Here is an 18711-nt window from a genome sequence, read left to right as displayed (position 1 = left end):
GTCAAAACCGATGGTTAGTACGCAAAAGCATCGGTTCCAAACCCGGGCATGCTCAGAATCAAGTCAACGCATGCTTGGAAGCATTGAACTTGGTTTTTTTCAGCACGTCGTTGTGTTTTACATCACCTCGTTGGATTCGATCGGTTTTTGAACTGATGGTGTGTAGGCACATCAGACCATCAGTCAGCTTCATTGGTTAACCGATGAAACGGATCTTCAGTCTGTTTTCATCAGTTTTGACTGATCGTGTGTACAGGGCCTTAGAGATTCTAAGGCCTTGTACACACGACCGAACATGTCTGCTGAAACTGGTCCGCGGACCAGTTTCCGCGGACATGTCCGACCGTGTGTAGGGCCTAGCGGACATTTTTCCGGCCTAGCGGACAGGTTTCCAGCGGACAAAAGTTTCTTAGCATGCTAAGAAACTTGTCCGCTGGAAACCTGTCCGTCGGACATGTCTGCTGGTTAGTACGTCTAACCAGCGGACCGAAATCCCGTGCATGCGTCGAATTGATTCGATGCATGCGTGGAAGCATTGTACTTCCGTGTTAGAGAACGTTGGTGTCGTATACGTCACCGCGTTCTCTGTCCGCGGGGATTTTGGTCTGATGGTGTGTACACACATCAGACCAAAACCTCCCAGCAGACATGTCCGATGAAAACTGTCCGCGGACCGCTTTCATCGGACATGTCTGGTCGTGTGTACAAGGCCTAATAGGTACTGCCTTCAGAATACCTGATCTGCTTGAGTCATCCCACTCATCTGTAGAAACTACATATGTTCACCACCATCTACAACCACAATGCCTCCTTGGCACCTACTTGGCACCTATTTTCTGCAGCCTGCCTTATCAGTCTGCTTCATCGGTGAACCGATGAAACTGAACTTCAGTCCGTTTTCATCAGTTTGGACTGATCGTGTGTACAGGGCCTAACACCCAGCCTGTGTCACTGACTGTAAGCACATTAAGCACAATAGACGTTTACTGATGTATGCTGATTATATTCCTGGAGCCAACAAAGCTTCTACAACATGGCAGAGGAGCCAAAATTGTACTAGCCTACTTTTTTTTTCTCCGCAAACTGCTCCCATTAACATATGTTATTTTTTTATGGGTCTTTGCATTGGCAGGAAGCACAGATTGTACAGTATATGTAATCACCAAGTCTTGCTTCCTCCTCTGCATTCGCATTAACTGGATTACATTTTTTTTTCTGAAAGACAAAATATAAACATGTTGATTTACCTGAGTTTCATAGTTCCTGAAGTACTTGACAGAAAAGCCTTCCACTTGATTGGCAATTTCATCTGCACATTGGCCGCTAACCATGTCTAATACAGCTGATCGAACCTAACGGAATAAGAACACTTTGTTATAATAATAATAAAAAATTATAATAAATATTAACTGTGGCATTTGTTGAATAAAAATTGCAATTCAGTTCTATAACTTTCCGAGTAAATCAAGGTTGGAAATATGAAATCAGAATTCAGGAACCAATTGCCACCATAAGGGAGTCAGGAATATGTAAAGAACTAGACAAAGGAACACTTGCATGCATATAACTGCAATGTACATACTGTACACTAAAACTGTACAAAAAGCCAGTCACTAATGTTTAAATACAGTAGTTTTTAACATGTTCATGTACTTTCCATTAAAGGGTGACAATACTTTGCCCCTGTCTCTATAGTGTTGTCACCCTCCCACTCAGGTTTCTGATGGAGATGAAAAGTTTCAACACACATTGCACAGACATGGTTCACTGTTGTCACCATCAGAAAGCCTTTCCTGAGATGTAACAAACAATGGAAAAAGGGTGAAAACAATTTTAATGAAAAGAACCATGACAATTGTTTATAATGCATAGAGCTTTGGCTAATTAAATGTCATTCAGTTAGAGGATTAACATCTACTTAAAACATTAAAACTACTGTATTTAGCCATTTTTAAGTATTTAGGTGTGTAATTATAAAACATTTGCAGAGTCCTGTGAAACTTCTTGCATATTTGTTCAGTGAGAATAGGAACAAGAATGAACGTTATCAGACTATTTTCTAGACATGTGCACTGATGAAAAATGTCTTTATTTCATTTTGGTTACATTAGTTTCTTTGCTTTTTTTGGAAATTCGAAAATTTGGAATTCAAAAATTCAGAAATTTGAAAATTCAGAAATTCGAAAATCCACATTTTTGAATTTTTGAATTCTGAATTTTCTAATTTGCGATTTTCTAATTTCCGAATTTTTGAATTTGGAATCTTCGAATTTTCAAATTTCAGATTTTTCGAATTTTTGAATTTGAAAAATCTGAAATTAGAAAATTAGAATTTTCTGAAAAGTTTGGAAATTCAAAATTTTGGAAATTTGAAAATTCAGAAATTCTATATTTTGGAAATCCGAAAATTTGAAAATGTAAAAATTCGGAAATTTCGTAATTAACAAATTTGTCTAAATTTGTTAAAAAGCTAATTCAGAACTAAACAAATTGCACATGTCTACTATTTTCTCTCCTGGTTGAATGGTATTTATAGTAAATACATAATGTATGTGTTTCCAATGATCATCAGCTCCATTTAATGGCTATAACCATTCATTCTATTCTGTATGAATGAATAAGGATCATTTGACCCTGAGAAAAAATTGCCTACAAACATTTGATTCTGCCTCCATTTACACAAAACAAATATGTATGAAGTTTTACAGCTTTTTTTTTATATATATAGCTACACCCCTAATTGCAGCTAAATACAGTAATTTTGCCCCTATTCTTACAGAACAAATGTTTATGATATTTCATAGGACAAATAGCTCTGCCCATTTTTTTTTTTTTTTTTAGAAATACACCAAAAAATGTATAGCGACGATTATAGTAGAAAAAAGTAGATTTAGAGTGGTCTACTCTAAATCTACTTTTTTCTACTATAATCGTTTTACAGTGCCAAGGATATATGTGTAACGCTGTTTATAAATGAGAAATTCCAGGCAACAAGTGATACCAATCAGTGAGCTACTAAGACAACAATGCAGCTGTGCTAAAGTCAGAAAGTTCCCTCAGTCTGTGATACTGTGATAACAGCTTCCGAACAAGCCGCTGCAGTTATACAAAAATGTGTCAAAAGCGTCGCAATAAGGCAGTCCCAATAAAAATCGCAGATCGCCGCAATTACTAGTAAAAAAATATATATATATTTCATTAATCTATTCCCTATTTTGTAGACGCTATAACTTTTGCTCAAAACAATCAATATACGCTTTTTGAGATTTTTATTACGAAGAATACATATCGTTCTAAACTGAGAAAAAATTTGCTTTAAAAATAAAATAAAAATTGGGGCTATTTATTACAGCAAAAAGTACAAAATATTGTGTCTTTTTCAAAATTGCCGCTCTTTTCTCTTTTCGTCCATGGACAGACACAGCCTTCACAAGGCTTGACATATGGGTTACAGTATGTTCCTGTTCATAGGAGAGGACTAGGCAGAACATGTTAGATATTTAAATACATGTTACTTTAACAGAGTTGAATAGCCCCGCCCAGGGGACGGTCCCCCTCAATTTTTTTCTGCCTAGCAGAGAAGGATGTGGCTCCCTTTGGGCCCAGTGCACTGAAGACATTTTTTATTTTATTTTATTTTATTTTTGAGAAACTTCTATCAACTGCCGGCTGGGTGACAGGCTGGATATATAGATCCTTGTAGTCTCCCCAGGCCGGCCAGCGAGCGTGAGCAGACCTTAGCTACGCGCTGGGTCGGCCACGACATACCCCATGGTTCCAGGGGTGGCCGGTGGGCTTTTTTGCTCCAGGGTCCACATATGACTGGGCTGTTTTGTTGTCTCACTCACAGTGGACCGGGCCGACAGCTACTCCAACTCGGTTGTAGGTCTGTCAGGAATGCAGCAGCGGGTCTTTGCATGGACGGGTAAGTACAGTTCCTCCTGCCTCGGTGGGTCAGAACAGCTGGGCATTCTTGGGATTAGGGGGTTCTCCTATGCTCCCTTTCCCTGCTCTGTCACATTTTCCCCTTCTGCTAAAGGGCTCGCTGTGACCAGGGCAGACCTGTGGGGGGACTCCGGGTCCCAGTGGGGGACTGTGGGGTGTCAGGGCCCGTTTTTTCTGGAGGGGGGTGCTCTGTCTTGGAAGTCACTACCTCTGCCTTCTCATCCACATCGCGGTGCTCCGCCGACATTTTGGCGGCGCCAATGTCATTTTTTAGTATGCCTGCTGCTTCTATTGAATTTTCCCATTGGCGGCCATTTTGTCGTGGCTGCGCTGTGGCGCAGGTTGATATTGCGGGCAGACATTTTCCTGTGGTCGCACCCTTTTTTTTTCTCTGAGTCATCTGGCGACCATTTTGGTGTGGGTTTTTGGCCTCTAGTGTTGGCTTCTTGAACGGCGCGCAGCACAATTCTCCTCACCGATTTTCCTCCACAGATTTTCCTCACGCACACACTGTGTACAGAGGACGGGCAGCGGCGTTGAGCAGTCTCTTGCTGGGTTGGTGAGTCCCCTGGGTAACCCTTTTCAGGTCTTGAATTAGTGCCTGAAAGCTGTCTGTGGTGTTATGGAGTCAGTATCTGGTCCTTCCTCCCCAAACATGCCTGAGGTGGCAGCTGGTGGAACCTGCGGTTCCCATGGACGCTTTGTCAGCAGTCCTGGAATCATTTGTTGCCAGGGTGGAAACGACGTGCTGGCATAAGAGGGGTAAAAAGCACCCCCCCCCGCCATCTCCTGAGTAATTCTCTGACTTAGACCCAGGCCTGGCTGCGGCACAGGACCCTGGTTCTGGGTTGTCAGAGGATGTGGACCAGGACCTTCCTTGTGAGGAAGACACCTCGCCCGGGTCAGTGCAGGACAGGGCACTTGTCAGTGCACTTATCAATGCTGTGAGGGAGTTTTTCCCTATGTATCTTTCTTTGATAAGTTTATAGATAAGGAATGGGAAAAGCCGCAGAAGTCCTTTGTGGTCCCTCAGCGCCTGGTGGTCCGTTATTCCTTTGAGGACAGCCTCTTGAAAAAGTGGGCTTCTCCTCCAGTGGTTGACCCCCCGTTTCCTCGGTTGAATAAGGTCACCACTCTTCCAGTAGAAGGGACCCCTGCGTTTAAGGACCACACTGATAGGAGGTCCGAGGCGGTGACACGCTCATTTTTTACCATGCTGGGGTCTGTGTTGAGGCCTATTGTGGCTGCAACTCTGGTGTCTCAAACTCTCACTAAATGGGCTAAGATATTGCACCAGACTGTGGAGGAGCATCAGCTCCCTCCTGAGTGTGTAAGACTGACTGACCAGTTGGTCCTGGGCCTTGTATATGTCTGTGATGCCACTCTGAATGCAGCCCCCTTGATCTCCAGAGCGTCTGTATCTGCGGTGGTATTGCGCCGCCTGATTTGGCTGAAGTGCTGGTCCGTTGACCAAGCATCCAAAAAAGCTCTGGCAGATTTTCCCTTCAAAGGTGGGAGACTTTTCGGTACCTCACTGGACGACATTATTAAGGATGTCACTGGAGGTAAGAGCACTCTCCTCCCTCAGTCCACCAAGGGGAAGGAGCCACGCCATAAGCCGAGTCCTTCCTTTCCCACGTAGAAGCAGTATTTTCGTCAGGGCCCGCGGGTAGACCCTCCCAGGCTGACAAAGGCTCGGCGGAGGGACAGATGCGTCCCTGGGTGCGTAAGCTGAACAAGCCAGCAACCAAAACCGCCACCGCATGAATTTTTGCCCCGCCCGACTCATGGGTGGGGGGACGGCTTCACAGGTTCACAGCTCGTGGACCTCTCTGCTCTCTGATCAGTGGGTGTGCGAGGTGGTCACTTCGGAGTACAAGATCGAGTTTCTTTCCTGTCCACCGAACAGATTCTTTCCCTCAAATCTCTCTCTCCTTCCGGCTCGTCAGTCTGCCCTATTGGGGGCAGTGCAAGACTTGCTGAGTTGTGGGGTAATTTTACCTGTTCCGCAGGACGAGAGGTTTCAGGGATTTTATTCGAATCTGTTTGTGGTCCTGAAGAAGGACGGAGTCCGTCCAATTTTGAACCTCAAAGCCCTAAATGCCTTTGTGAAAGTACAGAAGTTACGTATGGAATCAATTCGCTCGGTGGTGGCTGCGCTCCATCCAGGGGACTTTCTGGTGTCCTTGGACATCAAGGACGCATACTTGCATGTTCCAATTTGCGCAGGACACCAGAGGTTTCTGCGTTTTGCGATCGGTGAAGACCACTGAGTTTGTGGCTCTTCCCTTTGGCCTAGCGTCAGCACCAAGAGTTTTTACCAAGGTGCTCGCCCCGATTTTAGCTTTGAGACAGCGAGACATTGCCATTTGGGGCTACTTGGATGATCTTCTTCTGAGAGCAGCTTCTGGCTCAGAATTAGGCCCCGTACAGACGACCAAACATGTCTGCTGAAACTGGTCTGCGGGCCAGTTTCAGCAGACATGTTCGGTGTGTAGGCCCGAGCGTGCAGGATTCCAGCAAACATTTGCCCGCCGGGCCTTTTCCCAGCGGACAAATATTCCTGGACTTGTTTTAAAACAGTCCGCTGGAATCCTGCCCGCTCGGACATGTTTGGTCGTCTGTACAGACCTACCGTACATGTCCGAGCGCCCGCCATCCCTCGCATGCGTCGAATGACTTCGACGCATGCGTGGAAGCATTTAACTGGCAGGCCCGCCCACGTCGCCGCGTCATTGTCGCGGCGACACCGCGTCATCGACGCGGCGACACCACGGACACGCCCCCCGTATTGTTTACGCGCGGCTTTCTGTACGATGGTTAGTACAGTAATCGTACAGAAAGCCCCGGGCAGACATATACGGTGAAAACGGTCTGGCGGACCGGTTTCATCGTACATGTTTGCTGGTGTGTACACGGCCTTAGAGGTAGATGTGTCTATAGCCAGCCAGACCCTCCGAGTATTCGGTTGGGTGTTAAACATCCAGAAATCGGTCCTGGTACCGACATTTGGAGTACCTAGGGTTGATTCTGGACTTCGCAGAGGCGAGAGTTTTCCTTCCCTTGGAGAAATTGCAGACTCTCCAGTCTGCGGTGAAGCTGTTGGCATCCCGCAAATGGTCGTCTTTCCATTTTTGCCCAGGGTCGCTGGACTCTAGAAGAATCCCGTCTGCCGATCAATGTCCTGGAACTTTGGGCGATCAGGCTGTGCCTCTCTTCGTGGTCGTGGAGGTTGCAAGGTCGCCCAATCAGGATCCAGTCGGAAAACGCCACGGCAGTGGCTTATGTCAACCATCAGGGGGGAACTCTGAGCTCAGCTGCAGCGTCCGAGGTTGCTTACATCCTGCAGTGGGTGGAAAGAAGTGTGCCAGCTCTGTCGGCTGTCTACATTCTAGGCGTAGAAAACGGGCCGGCGGACTACCTAAGTCGCAGAAGCTGGAATGGTCATTGCATCCGGAGGTGTTTCAACTCCTTTGCATGAGGTGGAGCACACTGGACGTGGATCTCCTGGCTTCTCACCTCAATCTCAAGGTGTCTCGGTCTGTGGCCAGGTCGAGAGATCCCTGGCAGACACGTCAGACGCGTTGGTGGCCCCATGGGGTCAGTATCGGCTAATTTATGCCTTTCCCCCACTGAAGTTGCTTCCTCGTCTGCTCCGCAGAGTGGAGACCGAGGAGACCCCGATGATTCTAATTGCTCCAGATTGGCCCCGGCGTCCTTGGTATGTTGATCTTGTGCGCCTGGTGGCAGATGCACCCTGGCAGCTGCCACTGCGGGAGGACCTTCTGTCTCAAGGTCCCATACTTCATCATGCTTTACAGTTGCTGGCTTTAACGGCATGGCTATTGAAAGCCAAGTGCTGAGGGACTGAGGTCTTTCAGACTCGGTCATCTCAACCATGCTGAGGGCACGGAAGTCTTCTTCCAGGAAGATCTACCATCGCACCTGGAAGGCCTACATTTCTATGTGCGAAGAGATGTATTCGGTTTCCAGGGTCCTGCTGTTTTTACAGCGTGGAGTAGATCAGAAACTTGCTTTAATCACTATTAAGGGACAGATTTCAGCCTTGGCTGTGTTCTTTCAGCAGTCTTTAGTGACCCATTCCCTGGTAAGTACCTTTGTGCAGGGGGTTTATCATGTACTTCCCCCTATTAGACCACCTCTTCCTCCATGGGATTTGAATCTGGTGCTTTAGGAACCTCCCTTTGAAAATATCTGAGAAATTCCTCTCTTGACACTATCTCAGAAGGTGGCCTTTTTTGTGGCCATTACATCTGTCAGAGTGTTTCTAAATTGGCGGCCTTGATTTGCAAGTTGCCATACTTGGTCCTCCATAAGGATAAGGCGGTGGTTTCGGCCTTCCACTTTAACCACTTAACCCCCCGCAAAATCGCAATAAGCGTTTATTGATTGGTTTGCACAAAAGTTATAGCGTTTACAAAATAGGGGGTATTTTTATGGCATTTTTATTAATATTTTTTTTTACTAGTAATGGCGGCGATCAGCGTTTTTTTTTTTCGGTACTGTGACATTATGGTGGACACTTCGGACACTTTTGACACATTTTTGGGACTATTGGCAATTTTATAGCGATCAGTGCTATAAAAATGCATTGATTACTATAACAATGCCACTGGCAGTGAAGGGGTTAACACTAGGGTGCGGGGAAGGGGTTAAGTATGTTCCCTGTGTGTGTTCTAACTGTAGGGGGGGTGGCCTCACTAGGGGAAATGACTGATCTTCTGTTCATACATTGTATGAACAGAAGATCAGCATTTCCCCCCCTGACAGGACCGGGAGCTGTGTGTTTACACACACAGCTCCCGGTCCCCGCTCTGTAACGAGCGATCGCGTGTGCCCAGTGGTGATCGCGCCCACCGGGCATGCGCACGGGAGTCGGGGGCCTGTGGGGGGCGCGCGCCCCTAGTGGCCTGCGAGAGAGCCGACGTAGAGCTACGGGCTCTCGCGCAGGGGAGCCGACTTGCCGCTGTAAAAGGACGGTGGGCAGTCGGCAAGCAGTTAACAAGGACATTGTACTTCCATCCTTGTGTCCTTGGCCGGCGCATCCTAAGGAGGTTGCGCTTTATACTTTAGACGTGGTACGTGCCTTGTGGGTGTGTCTGTCTGCTACGGCTCTGTTTCGGAGGTCTGACTCGCTATTTGTGTCGGTGTCTGGTCCACAAAAGGGCCTGGTGGTCTCGTCGGCCACCGCCATACTCCGTCATATGCTCTTAAGGGGCGGGCTCCCCCCTTTCCGGTCACGGCACATTTAACCAGGGCATCCTGGGCTTTCCGACATCAAGCGTCTGTCTCAAATGTGTGCAAAGTGGTGACTTGGTCGTCAGTGCACACCTTCTCCAAATTTTACAAGGTTGATGTGAGGGCATCTTCAGATGCTTGTTTTGGGTTTATTTGTTTTTATTGATACTGTTCCCACCCCTCATTTTTTGACACTGCTTGGGGACGTCCCATATGTCAAGACTTGTGAAGGCTGTGTCCGTCCATGGACGAAAGAAGAAAATAGTCCATGGACGGACACAGCACCCACCCCTCCTTTTTAGGTTTGTACTGATTGTTACGAACTGAGGCTGCATGCTGCAGGGCGGAGGGTTATGTCCGGAGGGAACGCCCCCTGGGCGGGGCTGTTTAACTCTGTTAAAGTAACATGTTCTGCCTAGTCCTCTCCTATGAACAGGAACATAGCCCATGTGTCAAGACCTGTGAAGGCTGTGTCCGTCCATGGATGACAGAGACAAGGATTTTAAGGTGAGTACAAAAAATTCAATTTTTTTTGTTTATATTGCAAAAAAATATTAAAACAGCAGAGGTGATTAAATACCAATAAAACAAAGCTCTTTTTGTAGGAAAAAAAGGACTACGCAGTTGTCAGTTAAAGCGAAGCAGTGCCGAATCGCAAAAAATGGTGGTCATTGAGCAGCCAATTCTTCTGGGGCTGAAGTGGTTAAGCTGCCTTTGCTGGTTCCTCCTTCTGAAAACATGAGCTACCTGGTTTAAATTTTGATCCAGTGGTTTCTGAGCTATGCAAACACATAATAACAAAAAAAGTTATACAAATCAGTTCTCAAAATGCTGATCACACATACTGTACATTCAAAACTCCTATAAAGTACTGAAGCCCATGAATCAATGCGACTGCCAGGTAGTCAGCATTGTTTTACCTGCTGAGGTCATACTGCCTCCCGCAGTATATGTAAATGCGGTTGCATTTGTGTATGCAGCCTACACTCTTTTCTATTAAATTGTTTTTTATTATGATGCCACCTTGTGACCACTTTTTGTGTAATTTCCTTTCCTTTATGCTGATGTAATTTCTTTTTCCATTTCTGTAAGTGTCTTCATCCTCAAAAATACATGCCATACTTTTCACATATTTATTTTCCTTCCATGTCACAATTATGTGCCACTTTGTGTTGGTCTATCACATTAAATCCCAACAAAATGTATTTACAGTTTTGGTTGTAACATGACAAAATGTGGACATTTTTAAGGGGGTATGAATACTTTTTCAAGGCACTGTATGCTGTATGGCAGGGGTCAGCAATCTTTTTCCACTTTAGGGTCGAATTCAATGTATGCGAATGCATGACGGGCCACATTCACTTGCTAACAAATGAAGATAATAATACTCGTGACATAGTAATAATAACAGTACAGGTTAATCTCACTTTAAGATGTTTCACTAATACAAAGCCAGTTCACCCTGAGGGAGCATGTGGCTGGGGATTCAGATTTGACTACCCCATCCTGGCACCCAAGGGTGGCCAATGCCATCCCTGCCGGCCAGCATGGTCTGGAGATGGGGTTCCTGCCCCTAGGGAAAATGGGGCTCCTGCCCTTAGTAGAGATGGGGGTCCCCATCCCCAGGGGAGATGGGGTCCCTGGCCCAAGGGGAGATGGGGTTCCTGGCCCAAGGGGAGATGGGGTCTCTGTCCCCAGGGGAGAATGGGTCTCTGTCCCCAGGGGAGAAGGTGTCCCTGTCCCCAAGTGAAATGGGGTCCCTGTCCCCAGGGGTGATGGTGTCCCTAATAGGGCCCCCATTGCAGTGTCCTCTTTACCCCTAAACATCACTCCCATAGTGTCCTTTGCCCCCCCCCACCCCATAGCAGTTTCCTGTGCCCCCCAAAACAGTGTCCTCTGTCCCCTGCACCACCCCACCCCACCCCCTTCAGACACACACACACAAACACACACTGTGTAGGTAGAACTCTCCTACCTTACATAAGTGTACTGCAGAGCAGAGATCGGCCGGTATCACAGGGCTGGATGGGGGCAGGAACCGCTGAAGTTTAATATTAAAAGGCTGGTGACTGGTTGTTAGGATCACCCAGGAATCAATTACCTATTGTTTTATGTGAAAAATTAACTCCAGTAGTTCCCGCCCCATCCAGCCCTGGGATACCAGCTGCTGTCCAATGAAGAGGAGAGCGGCGAAAATGTCATCACTGATGGGCCAGACATTTAGCAGTGGCGGACCGGGTGCGGCCCGCAGGTTGCAGACCTCTGCTGTTTGACATTTTTGGGCTACACCACATCATCATATCTATACATCATACTGTATGATGCATGTCCAAAAGAATGTGTAAAAAAAATGGTAATGAAGGCAGGACAAACAGACAGGAAAATTGTCAGTTAGAGGGTTGAGACAAACCGTTTACCACAGACAATGATCCCAGAAGAAAAAAAACTGTTTGCTGTAACTGCTTAGAAAGTTTTAGCTAGAGTTTGGATTTATTTTTGTTAAGTCAAGTCCATCTAAATCCTTTAGTCAATATAACACTACCCTCTCCCCAGACTGACAATGCTGCTTACCTAAGAGTCACTTCACACTGCAGCGGCACGACTTCGGGGGCGACTCTGCAAGTCGTCCTGAGGAAGACATCAGAGGCGATTTGCAAAATGACTTCTGTATAGAAGTCAATGCAGGTCGCCCCGAGCCGCCCCCGAAGTCGTACAGGAACCTTTTTCTAAGTCGGAGCGACTTGCATCGCTCCTATTAGAACGGTTCCATTGCATTCAATGGGACGCGACTCGTCAGGCGGCTGAGCCGCCTGACGTGTCGCCCCAGCGTGAACCGGGTCTATAGGTTCCAGCAAAACAAAAGCTGCTTTGCTTGTTTTTGAGTGGACAATAAGACTGTTTACTTTTACAAAGGGCTGGCTGGTGATCCGGAGCTCCCCATATTAAAATATATTCAACCTACCTCTGCAGCTGATGCATTTACAGAAAGAGCTTTGGAGTAAACACCATCCCACACCAACGTGAAGGTTTTCATGTCTGGGACACCTTTTGTTTGCTCTTCAATATCCACAGTCATATTGTTTCCATACACAATCTCATATGATAGTAACGGGAATTCTCCTGTGGATTGTAACAGCACAAAGAAAACATTTAACAAAGTAGGCTTGGGCCCCTTTCACACTTATACGACTTGTCCCACGATTTGTGATGGCTAAGTAGCAGAACAAGTCGTTTCCCATGATTTCCAATGACAACCATTCATATTAGTACGACTTTAAATCGTTTTGACTTCAAAGTAGTCCCTGCACTCATTTGGTCCGATTTTGATGCCACTTACATAGGCATTCCCTGAAATGGTGGCTTTGAAGTCGCAGTAGTGTGAAAGGGGCCTTAACTTTAAATTCTAGGTATGGCTTCATAGCGTAGTTACATTAGTCTAGTTTGGACCAATGTAAGTATTCATATGCCATACCTGCTACAAGACTTCTGCTGTTCTCTGATTGGATGGGATGTAGATGAAGTCACTGCCTCGCCTCCCCACCTCATCAAATCGGAGAACACCTTGCATCAATTAATGAAAATGCAAGGCATTCTGTGAACGGCGCCCATGCTGAGCAAGTGATCTCCTGTGTTCCTGTGTTCAGGGTAGCTGCTCGGTATTTGACCCTGAAGATAGCAACAACGACTGTAGTGGCAAAGACTACCGCAGTGATTTTGCTTTTCCGTGGGCGTCCCATAGGTATGGCATATGCATACCTACATTGGACCAATGTAACTATGCTAAAAGAATTCATACTTGAAATTTAGATTTAATTTAGATATATTACATAATGATAAAGCATACAAGCTAGAAACACCATGCAATATTGATACATAAACATGACATTAACAGGATCTGGCTATTTGATTATTCATTGCTACTTCCAACTATTTCTGTAGGCCTGACCTTCAAGCCCCATTCACATCTGACATAGCGGGAATGCAAGTTTTTGCATGATGTGTATAGGCAGCCCATTAACTTTAAGGCCTCGTACACACAATAGGTTAGCCAAAGGACAATGGTCTGATGGGCCCCATAGGTAATTTAACCTTAGGTTAAAAAAAAGCCAACTTGCTTTAAATTTAACCTATGGATTCCTAACCGATAGGTCAAAACCGATCGTTAGTAGGCACAACCATCGGTTAAAAATCCACGCATGCTCAGAATCAAGTCGACGCATGCTTTGAAGCATTGAACCTAATTTTTCTCAGCACGTCGTTGTGTTTTACGTCACCGCATTCTGACGCGATCGTTTTTTTAACTGATGGTGTGTAGGCACATCAGACCATCAGTCAGCTTCATCGGTAAACCTATGACAATCGTCCTTCAGACCGTTCTCATCGGATGGACTGATCGTGTGTACAAGGCTTTAAAGTCCCCTCTAGGCACAAGAAAATGCACCAAAGAAAACTATTGCACCTTCTTAGGAGTAAAGCTTCAAGCATTTTTAAAGCTCCCATCTACTTGTCGCTTTTGGGTGCCATTAAGAATTAATAGATTAAAGGATCAGCCGGCTGCATTCCCCTAACTCACTTATGACATGATTTAGGGGGCTCTGTAGCAGACTTGGTGTCCCTGTAGGAGATGAGCTTTCTGGAGGAAGCTGGGGAAACACTGTGGGATGTTAGAGGTCACTGTGAGACACTGGAATTAGGCCCAACACCCCCTGTTCGGTTCGCACCAGAACTCCAGAATATAGAAAAAGTTCAGACCCAAACCGTGAACCCTTATTAGGCCGGATACACACTAGTGCGGTGCGAATTTCAGCTCTCTTATCTCTGCAGAGAGATAAGTAAGAGAACTGTTCAGCAGATCATCTCCGTTTTAGCTGCGAATTTGGATACCTGGGAGAGGGGAGGGGAGTGTATTGAGGTGAATGAGAGAAATCCTGAAGAGAAATGAACACATTTGCGAATCCGATGCGTGACCATCGAAGATAATGGGTCTGAATTCGCACCTTAGCCGCACCGCAATGCCTAGAAAAGGCACACGTTTTTTCAGCAATGCACAGTGTGAACCAGCCTCATTGAAACCAATGTATTTTATAATGTAATGCAAATTAAATGCGGTTTAAGCCGCAACCAATTTGCATAGGTGTGAACCCGGCCTTAAAGTCTATGGAACCCAAACTCAATCCCCATTTTGAAAGCTGACAGGTATATGCAAGTTATTGGACATAAAGATGGTAATGGGGCCTGGGCACTGCCCTGCGGGACATGTATCAATGCATTTTTTTTTAAAGAGCAGTGATTTTAAAGGGGTTGTAAACCCTCTTGTTTTTTCACCTTAATGCATCCTATGCATTAAAGCGGAGGTCCGCCAATATTTTTTTTTTTTTAAAAGTCTGCAGCTACAAATACTGCAGCTGCTGACTTTTAAAATAAGGACACTTGCCTGTCCAGGGCGCCCCTGCGATGTCAGTACCCGAAGCCGATCGATCTTCGGTAAGAGAATCAGGAAGTGAAGCCTTGTGACTTCACTTCCTGGTTCCCTACTGAAAATGCGCGACTTGCGCTGCACGATGCCACTGGTCCCTGCTGTCTTCTAGGACCTGTGTGTTCCCCAGAAGACAGCGGGGGGTGGCGTAAATACCCGCGGGTGGCTTGGGTATCTATGCCTAGAAGTGGGAGAAAAATACCTGTATTAGACAGGTATCTTCTTCCCCCCCTCCCCCTGAAAGGTGTCAAATGTGACACCGGAGGGGAGGAGGGTTACGAAAAGCGGAAGTTCCATTTTTGGGTGGAACTCTGCTTTAAGGTAAAAAAACTTCTGTTGCTGACCATCCATTGGCTCGTGCTGCTGTCAATCAAATCCAATTATGCGGGCGCCAGGGGGCAGGGCCGTGTCTGGCATGCTGTGTCTATGGACGCAAATGCTGGACTCGGGAGCGTAACCGCACGGTAACCCCCAGGGAGAGTGCTTCTCCTAGGGGGTTTACTGATACAGGGAGGAGCTGAATGCACTGTTAGGGGGACCCCAGAAGACAATGATCGGGCAAAAACAAACTGCACAGTGGAGGTAAGTATTATATGTTTGTTTTAGTTTTTTTTTTTTTTTTAAACAAGGGTTTGCAACCCCTTTAATGATGCCTAAATTGAAACAATAAAAATTAAAAATTCCTTTAAATATAGTGCCTGGGGGGGTCCCTTTGGTCTGCCTGTAAAGCACATCTGTACCGTGTATAGAACCTGCTGCAGCAAAACTGACATTATATATAAGATATTTAAATTGATTTTCCCGGCTGCAAGCCATTGCTCCTCAATCTATACCAGACCCTCCTTGTAGAAGGTTATGGAAACTACAGCTGGCTGGAGGACTAGGAGAAGGGAGGTTGCAGCCTGGTGATTGAGAACTTCCCTAGAGAACCCACAAATAACAGAAGAGGAAAAAAAACTTGAAAATAAGCCTGTGGATGAACCCGAAGCTGCAACAGTTCTATAAGTTTGATGACGCTATGGGATGGGCATCTAAGGGGGTTAAATTGCTTAAAGATATTACTCGCGATGGGGTACTCTTGACGTTCGACCAATTGAAGGCCAAACATGATCTTCCTAACGCACAATTTTTTCGATATCTCCAATTGAGGCATGCATTTCAGACTCAGTTTGGGACAGAGACTGTTAAATCTTTCCCTTCTAGATTAGACGACTTGCTTATGACAGACAACCTGCCCAAGACCTTGTCAGTGACATATAAAGAGCTATTTAACCACTTCTCTACTTTGGGTGTTTTTCAGATTTGGTGTTTACAAGACTAAAACAGTTTTTTTTGCTAGAAAATTACTCAAAACCCCCAAACATTATATATTTATTTTTTTCTAATACCCTAGAGAATAAAATGGCGATCATTGCAATACTTTTTGTCATATTTGCGCAGCAGTCCTACAAGCGCACTTTTTTTGGAAAAAAAATCACTTTTTTTAATTAAAAAATAAGACCGCAATAAATTTGGCCCAATTTTTTTATGTATTGTGAAAGATAATGTTACGCCGAGTAAAATGATACCCAACATGTCACGCTTACAAATTGCGCCCGCTCGTGGCATGGCGTCAAACTTTTACCCTTAAAAATCTCGATAGGAGACGTTTAAAAAATTCTACAGGTTGCATTTTTTGAGTTACAGAGTAGGTCTAGGGCTAGAATTATTGCTCTCGCTCTAACGATCGCGGCGATACCTCACTTGTGTGGTTTGACCACCGTTTTCATATGCGGGCGCTACTCACGTATGCGTTCGCTTCTGCGCGCGAGCTCGTCGGGACGGGGCGCTTTAAATTTTTATTTTTTTTTTCTTATTTTTTTTTTATTTATTTTATTATTTTTTACACTGGAAAAAAATAAAAATAAATAAATGATCACTTTTATTCCTATTACAAGGAATGTAAACATCCCTTGTAATAGAAAAAAGCATGACAGGTCCTCTTAAATATGAGATCTGGGGTCAAAAAGACATCAGATCTCATATTTAGGCTTAAATGCAAAAAAAAAAAAAAAAAAATTGAAAATGTCATTTTTTCAAATGACAAAAAAAAAAATGTTTCTTTAAGAGGCTGGGCAGGACTGACGTTTTGACGTCACTTCCGCCCAGCAGAGCTATGGGGACAGGTGAAGGAGATTTTTCCTTCACTCGTAACCCCGCTCAGCTGCCGAGCGGTCCCGATCGCCTCCGCCGCTACCGACGGCTCCGGTAAGCGGCGGAGGGCGCGGGAGAGCGGCGGGAGGGGGGGGCCCTCTCCCGCCGCCGATAACGGGGATCTTGCGGCGAATCCGCCGCGGAGACCGCCGTTATCGTTAACAGAACCGCTGACACTAAAGATTGATACCTCGGTTGTGGCAGCAGCTGCTGCCGTTACCGAGATATCAATCTTTAAAGTGTGGACGCATATATGCATACAGCGGTCTGGAAGTGGTTAAAACTAGTCCCAAGGCCTTAATCAAGTGCAGAGAGTGGTGGGAGGCAGAAGTTCCAGGTATACAGGGAGAGGAGTGGGATGACATGTGGGACCGTCCATTTAAATATTTGGCGGCGGCTAGGGACCGGCTGATTCAGTTTAAGTTCCTACATAGTGTATTATACCCCTGCCAGGTTGGCTTCGATATATCCATCGGTGCCCTCAGAGTGTTGGAGGTGTACGTTTGCTCCGGCGGACGCGCATCATGTATTTTGGGGCTGCTCCCAGATCCAGCAGTTTTGGACTAGGGTCACCTCCTGTATAGCGGAGGTTCTGGGGGTACCAATTCCACAAGAAATTAGTGTATGTCTGCTCGGCCTGGTGGAGGAAGTGGTCCCGTCAAGGGCTCACAGAACTTTACTCAGTATCCTACTATTCTATGGGAAAAAGGCTATTTTTCTCAAATGGAGGAGTCCGGGGGCCCCGGAGGTTGCTTTCTGGAAAGGGCTGGTAAATGCTATGATTCCATATTATAAGGCAACGTACTTGTCTCGGGGTTGTGGTGGGAAATTTGAGAAAGTATGGAGGGCCTGGTATGAATCTGATTTAACAGTTGGGTAGCTGAGAATGATCACTGATGTATGAAGGTTCCCGTATTACATTGTCATTTCATTTAGTCCAGGGGGGATCTGGTTTAGTGGGTTGTATCTCGCATTGGGGAGGAGGAGGCTTGTAAACAATATGGTTAATGATATGGCATGACGGGGGTAGGGAACTGAGTAGGGGGGGGGGATGGGGTTAAGTTGTTATGACTGCTATCTGTGATGGCAAGGTCCTACGTTAGTATGTAACTGGTCATGTTGACCGTTAGGTAAGCTTGGTGTTGTGCCAAGCAATGTATATCTTGTTATGTCTTAAAAATGTTCAATAAACAGAAATTTTCCAAAAAAATAAATAAGCATGGTCCTATAATGGGAACATAATTTTCCCTACTACAAAGATAGAAAAAGATAAAAAAACAGCATATAAAAATCAGAGAAGAAGATTTTAACCTATAGAAAAGACAGAAACACTGGGCTATTCCTCCATAATGGGGACAGTTGAGATGTAAGCAGATTATTTAACAGAAGTCTATTATTTCAGGTCATAAGATGAAAAATACAAAGTTAGATAATAAGGCCTGGATTCAGATACGAGTTACGACAGCGTATCCTTGGATACGCCGTTGTAACTCTGAGTGTGCGGGGTCGTATCTATGCGCCTGATTCTTAGAATCAGTTACGCATTGATTTCCCTAAGATCCGACCGGCATTAGTCTCTTACACCGTCGTATCTTAGGCTGGATTTTTACGCAAAGAATATGCAAATTAGGTAGATATGCCGATTCAGAAACGTACGTCCGCCCGGCGCATTTTTTTACGACGTTTACATTTGGCTTTTTCCGGCGTAAAGTTAACCCTGCTATATGAGGCGTATCCTATGTTAAGTATGGACGTCGGGCCAGCGTAGAATTTTCCGTAGATTACGTCATTTGCGTAAGTCGTTCGCGAATAGGGCTGTACATAAGTTACGTTCATGT

General features: G+C 45.5%; 1 protein-coding gene across 1 annotated transcript in view; it reads right to left on the bottom strand.

Annotated features, from left to right (window-relative positions):
- Positions 1-18711, bottom strand: part of LOC120941315 (fibrocystin-L-like) — a 319487-nt gene that overhangs the window by 221136 nt on the left and 79640 nt on the right. Inside the window, exons 19-20 of the mRNA XM_040354640.1 lie at positions 12167-12324; positions 1248-1352 (exon numbers count right to left, since the gene is read on the bottom strand). Of these exons, the coding sequence (XP_040210574.1) occupies positions 1248-1352; positions 12167-12324 (263 nt within the window). The remainder of the gene's footprint in view (positions 1-1247; positions 1353-12166; positions 12325-18711) is intronic.

Source organism: Rana temporaria, chromosome 5 (assembly GCF_905171775.1).
Source record: "Rana temporaria chromosome 5, aRanTem1.1, whole genome shotgun sequence".
Classification (NCBI taxonomy): Eukaryota; Metazoa; Chordata; class Amphibia; order Anura; family Ranidae; genus Rana; species Rana temporaria.
The sequence above is the reverse complement of the archived record's forward strand: the minus strand, read 5'-3'. Positions and strand labels throughout refer to the sequence as shown.